This window comes from Mustelus asterias, chromosome 15 (assembly GCF_964213995.1).
Source record: "Mustelus asterias chromosome 15, sMusAst1.hap1.1, whole genome shotgun sequence".
In the NCBI taxonomy this organism is placed as follows: domain Eukaryota; kingdom Metazoa; phylum Chordata; class Chondrichthyes; order Carcharhiniformes; family Triakidae; genus Mustelus; species Mustelus asterias.
The window spans coordinates 66,977,288-66,983,959 of record NC_135815.1 but is presented as its reverse complement, the minus strand read 5'-3'; the positions used below and the strand labels follow the sequence as shown (position 1 = coordinate 66,983,959).

At 49.7% G+C, this 6,672-nt stretch overlaps 1 protein-coding gene across 1 annotated transcript; it reads left to right on the top strand.

Moving 5' to 3' along the window:
* The first annotated feature begins 4,985 nt into the window (after positions 1-4,985).
* On the top strand, positions 4,986-6,080 carry htr1e (5-hydroxytryptamine receptor 1E). The gene has a single exon (XM_078230584.1). It carries the CDS (start codon positions 4,986-4,988, stop codon positions 6,078-6,080), a length of 1,095 nt encoding a protein of 364 aa, XP_078086710.1.
* Positions 6,081-6,672: the final 592 nt, after the last annotated feature.

Genomic DNA, 6,672 nt, shown 5'->3' with positions numbered 1-6,672 from the left:
AAAACCGTAGAATTAGCTGACGCTCTAGAAACGGCCTCCAAAAGTCTGGAGATGTACCCCGACGACCGCGTGGGGACATTGTGGCAGGTGCAGCCGCAGACTCCACTTTATTCAGTGGTTTCGAAAAACTGCGCAATTGTGTTTCCAGCCTCGGACCTGACGACGGCAGCAGCTCCAGGTGGCCCGCGGTGTTACTTCTGTGGGGGGGTGAAACACCCTCGGCAGCGATGTCCAGCTAAAGCGGTATTGTGCTCCGCCTGTGGCAAGAAGGGGCATTATTCCAAAGTCTGCCGGACCAAACCACCCTCCAAACATAGCAGTGCGGCGTGTGATTCCCCAGAGCCGGCCTCCTTGTCTTCTGCGTCTTCGAGGTCTTCCACCACGTGCGATTCCAGAGCGTCGCCATTCCTAACGACGGAGTCGCAAGACACGTGCGACCTGCAGGGGCCGCCGTTTTTGGCGCCATCGACCACGTGCGACCGATGGGGGCAGCCATTTTGGTCGGCACCGACCACAAATGACCAGCAGGGGCCGTCATCAACCATCTCAGCTGCCTGCAGTTGCACCCACGATCCAACGGTGGCGTCAATCATCCTGGACCAGGCCAAGCCTCACAGACTCGACAAGTCCATGATGGACATACAGGTAAACGGACGCCAGATTTATTGTTTGTTTGACAGCGGGAGCACGGAGAGCTTCATTCACCCTGACACCGTGAAGCGGTGCGGTCTCCAGATTCGGACTGTCAAGCAGACAATTTCGATGGCGTCAAGGTCCCGGTCTGTCACCGTGCTAGGGAGCTGCGTGGTCAACCTGACGGTGCAGGGCACGGTTTACGAGAACTTCAGGCTCCTTGTGTTACCGCACCTTTGCGCGCCGATACTCCTAGGACTAGATTTTATGGTCCACCTGAAGAGTGTAACCCTGCAGTACGATGGGCAACTCCCTCCGCTTTCAGTGGGAGCACTGCAGCCTCTAAATTGCCCAACGCGCTCCACATGTAGTCTCTCGACGCTCAGGATTGCCCCGCCCTCCCTATTCCAGAATCTCGTGCCAGGCTGCAAGCCCATCGCAACAAAGAGCAGGCGTTACAGCGCTGAGGATCAGATCTTCATTCGATCTGAAGTACAGCGGCTCCTCAAGGAAGGGATCATCCAGCCTAGCGCTAGTCCATGGAGAGCGCAAGTCGTGGTGGTTAAGAATGGGAACAAACCCCGGATGGTCATAGACTATAGTCAGACCATTAACAGATACACGCAGCTGGATGCGTATCCCCTCCCGCGCATATCTGACATGGTCAATCAGATTGCGCAGTACCGGGTGTTCTCCACCATTGACTTGAAGTCTGCTTACCACTAGCTCCCCATTCGCCCAGAGGACTGAAAATACACAGCCTTTGAGGCGGATGGTCGTCTGTACCACTTCTTAAGGGTTCCCTTTGGTGTCACGAATGGGGTCTCGGTCTTCCAGTGTGCTATGGACCGAATGGTGGACCAGAACGGGCTGCGGGCTACCTTCCCGTTCCTGGATAACGTCACCATCTGCGGCCATGACCAGCAGGACCATGATGCCAACCTTCTTAGATTCTTACGCACTGCATCTCGCCTGAATCTGACCTACAACAGGGAGAAGTGTGTATTTCGCAAGCGCCGCCTAGCTATCCTCGGATACGTGGTGGAAAACGGGGTCCTTGGCCCTGATCCAGACCGTATGCGTCCCCTCCTCGAACTCCCCCTGCCCACTAGCATCAAAGCACTGAGAAGATGCTTAGGCTTCTTCTCATACTATGCACAGTGGGTTCTCAATTACACGGACAAAGCCCGTCCGCTCATCAAGTCTACCTCCTTTCCCCTAACAACAGAGGCTCGCTTAGCCTTTGCAGGAATAAAAGCCGACATCGCGAAAGCCACGATGCACGCTATTGATGAGTCCATCCCCTTCCAGGTGGAGAGTGATGCATCTGATTTCGCCCTGGCCGCCACACTTAACCAGGCGGGCAGGCCCGTCGCCTTTTTCTCTCGCACCCTCCAAGGCCCTGAAATTCGGCATTCTGCGGTGGAAAAAGAGGCCCAGGCCATTGTGGAGGCCGTTCGGCATTGGCGCCATTACTTGGCGGGAAAACGGTTCACTCTGCTCATGGACCAGCGGTCCATGGCGTTCATGTTCAACAACACGTTACGGGGTAAGATCAAGAATGATAAAATCTTGAGGTGGAGAATCGAACTCTCCACCTACAATTATGATATCATGTACCGTCCAGGGAAGCTCAACGAGCCCTCGGACACCCTGTCACGTGGAACATGCGCTAATGTGCAGGAGAGTTGATTACAGGCTCTCCACAATGACCTCTGCCATCCGGGGGTCACTCGGCTCTTCCACTTTATAAAGGCCCGGAATCTACCCTACTCGGTGGAGGATGTCAGGTCCATAACCAGAAGCTGCCAGGTATGCGCGGAATGCAAACCGCACTTCTACTGACCTGACAGGGCACACCTCATTAAGGCCACTCGTCCTTTCGAAAGACTGAGTGTGGACTTCAAGGGCCCCCTTCCCTCGTCAGATCGGAACGTGTACTTCCTCAATGTGATTGACGAGTACTCACGATTCCCTTTTGTCATTCCCTGTTCTGATATGACCGCTGCCACAGTTATCAAAACATTACGGGATCTTTTCACCCTGTTCGGTTACCCCTGTTATATCCACAGCGATAGGGGCTCATCGTTCATGAGCGACGACTTGAGGCAATAGCTGCTCTCACATGGGATTGCCTCTAGTAGAACCACGAGCTACAACCCAAGGGGTAACGGACAGGTTGAACGAGAGAATGCTACAGTCTGGAAGGCTATCTTACTGGCGTTGAGGTCTAAAGGTCTTCCAGTCTCCCGTTGGCAAGAGGTACTCCCTGATGCACTCCACTCCATACGCTCACTCCTGTGTACGGCAACCAACGCTACTCCTCATGAGAGAATGTTTTCATTCCCTAGGAAGTCTTCCTCTGGGACCTCATTACCTTCTTGGTTGACGTACTCAGGACCTGTCCTCCTGCGGCGGCATGTTAGGACCCGCAAGTCCGACCCTTTGGTTGAACAGGTCCATCTCCTCCACGCCAGCCCTCAATATGCCTATGTGGCATATCCTGACGGGCGAGAGGACACGGTCTCGATTCGAGATCTGGCGCCGGCAGGGGGCTTGGAAACCCCAGTCGCTCCCACACCCCCAGTTAGGGACCCCCGACCATTATCTCTTCTCCTGACACGGCGCGGGCAGTATCGGGACCACCACTTAACCCTCTTACTCCCGTGTACAGCTTGCCTGAGTCCAGGAGATTGTCGCCACCTCGAGGCGTGCTCGAGTCCAGCGGATTGTCACGACCTCGTGGTCTACCGGCCCGTGAGGAACTGGAGGAGTCACTGGACACCGCCTTGGAGAGAAGGTCACCGCGATTGCCTGAACCGGCGTCATCGCCGGTGTTGAGGAGGTCGCAGCGACGGTGCGGTCCCCCAAACCGTTTGAACTTATAGACAGATGAACAGTTGTTCTGTTTTTTTGTGCCCCGCCGGCCTTTGTTTTAAAAGAAGGGGTGAATGTGGTGAACCATTGTTGGTTACCACCAGGAGTGCTGAGCCATGGTTTGGCCAGTACTATGAGTCTGTAGATATGTTACTGTTGGGGTTAGGGTTGGGCTGTTCTACCTGTTAATATAGTCCTATGGTACACCCCAGTTGGCTCCGCCTTCCGGGAGAGGTATAAAGGTCACTGCTCTGCCTGGTGACCCTTTAGTCTGGGATTGTATATAGTAGCTCCGTTATTATTGGCAATAAAAGCCTTTATTTCCCGGGTACATCCAGCCTCCCGTGTGATTTATCGCGCATCCGTAACCATAATATTTAGATTGTTACTTGCCACTTACCAGCCCACGCCTAAATAGATTTTGCTGTCTGTGGGGATAGACCTATGCCACTAGCTCTCTGGATTGCTCATCCAGTCACATAACCACAATGATAATGTCACTAAGATCCAGAGGAGACAGAGAATTAGGTGACACTACATTGCAAGAAAGTAGTTTACTTAAGCCTAGTTGAGAGAAGGCAAAATTAACATTAAACGTGAACTTGCTGTTTGGCTAAAATATGTTCACTTTTAGAGGCAGAGGAAGTTGGGCAATGAAAGGGAAGAGATTGTGTGAGATAGGGCAAAGGAGGATTCAGATTTACAGGAAAGAAATACACATGGCCCAGTTATGCAACCTCTTGTAAAAGTTCTGAAAATTAATAAAATAAGGATAGGTAAGAAGTACTATAAAGAGAAGATAATGCTCAAGTAATCATGCTTTAAATAAGTTTCGATCTCATACAACCTTTTTGTTGAGTGTGCAACTTCAAGAGTTTGAACCTCACGCCAAATGTAGGTTTAGATGCCCACATCAGATGATGCTATCACAAGGGGATGTGCTTATATGCCCAATGGTGTCATTGTACATGTTTTCAGATGTGCTCAATCTGCGCACATGTACAATGTCAATCTGCTGGAGTTTGCATCTCTGGTGATATCACCGAGTCTGCGCATGCACAAATGGGCAGAGGTTGCCCAGTGCGTGCATGCACAGTTGCGTCTTCCACTTCACTGGGAGTCACTCTGAATGAAGAGTCACTCAGTGTGTCAAATAGCATCTGTGGAGAGAACAATGGGGTCAGGTTTTGGTTGAAGACCCAGCATTAAAACATCGAGACAATAGCGTGACCATTTTATCGAGACAAAAATGTATTCTAATTCTGTTTTCTTTCTCTCATTTAGGAAATTGATTTGATCTGTCTTCGACAACAGCAAAATTGTTTGTTTGTGATGAACACCCAAGATTTTGATCCCGTGACTTGGCATTGTAGCAATAATAATCCTACTCTTCAAAGAATGAATTGACAGAGAGAGTGGCAACTTCTGTTATGTTTTGGAAATTGTAAACATCTGTATTCTGGAGATTTAAAACAATGAACTTCACGAACTGCTCATTCAATTCGTGTCCAGGACAAACAAAAACATTCACTGAAAGGACTGTCATTGCTTTGGTCCTGGCCTTGATTACAATTATGGCCACTTTGTTGAACTCAGCTGTCATAGCTGCTATCTGTATCACAAAGAAACTGCACCAACCTGCAAACTATCTCATATGTTCCCTAGCTCTGACGGACCTCCTTGTTGCCATTTTAGTCATGCCTGTCAGCATTATGTACATTACTAGCGAGACCTGGCTTCTGGGATATATTGTGTGTGAGACATGGCTGAGCTTGGACATGACATTCTGCACATGCTCAATCCTCCATTTGTGTGTGATTGCCCTGGACAGATATTGGGCCATCACCGATGCCATAGAATATACTAGAAAAAGAACTGCAAAGCGTGCAGCAGTCATGATCCTGGCTGTATGGGGCATTTCTGTTTTCATATCCATGCCTCCCCTATTTTGGAGGAGTCACAATGTTAACAGTACAGGCGAGAAATGCATTATACAGCACGACCACATGATCTATACCATTTACTCAACATTTGGAGCCTTCTATGTTCCATTAACTTTAATTCTTATTCTTTACTACCGCATCTACCATGCAGCCAAGAACCTTTACCAGAAGCGCGGCTCAAGCCGCCACTTCAGTGGTCGCAGTAGCGACAGCCAAATCTCCACCTACATGAGCTATAAGCTGACAAACACCTTCTGTGTGTCCGATCTACCCAGCTCTGAGCCCGCACTGAAGTTTCAAAATGATCATGTGACAGTCAGGAACCCACCACTCGAAAATGGGCTGGGGGGCACATGTGAGCGCCAGCAGATCTCCAGCTCCAGGGAGCGGAAAGCAGCTCGCATCCTGGGACTCATACTCGGGGCTTTCATTATCTGCTGGCTGCCCTTTTTCATCAAGGAGCTCCTTGTGGGTCTTCACCTTTGGACTGCTTCTCCCCTGGTTGGTGATTGTCTAACATGGCTGGGTTATGTCAATTCTTTAATTAACCCTCTCTTGTATACAAGTTTCAATGAAGATTTCAAGTTAACCTTCCGAAAGCTGATAAGATGCAGGAAGAATAGCTAAACACCCTCTGAACAGGAAGGATGCATATCTTGTCAGCTATACAAAATGTGCTTTTAATGATTTGGAGCATTTTTTGCAATTGTTGTAAAATAATAAATTACCTTTTGTGTATTTGAACATCAGTGCTATCTTCTTTTTGCAAAGGTAATATTTCTCGTCATTTGGAAGTGCAATATTACTGAAAAAAGAGAAATAAGAGACATGCTGTATAAGCTTTTCAGCATAGATGTAAGAATTGAATCCCACCAGTGTAGAAAGAGGCCATCTGGTCCATCAAATCTGCACCGACTTCTGAAAGACCATCTTACCCAGGCCCTCCCCTCTGCCCTATCCCCATAATCCTGCACATTTGCCATGGCTAATGCACCTAACCTATACATCTTGGGATGCTAAGGGGCAATTTTGCATGGCCAATCCACAAACCTGCACATCCTTGGACTTGGGAGGAAACTGGAGCTCTTGGAGGAAACCCATGCAGACGCAAGTAGAACATGCAAACTCCACACAGACAGTTACCCAAGGCCAGAATTGAACCCGGGTGCCTGACGCTGTGAGGCAGCAGTGCTCACTACTGTGCCACTGTGCCAGCCCA

Bases quoted from the DNA above. Each gene is read 5' to 3' on its own strand.
- htr1e (XM_078230584.1), top strand. From the start codon at position 4,986: ATGAACTTCACGAACTGCTCATTCAATTCGTGTCCAGGACAAACAAAA.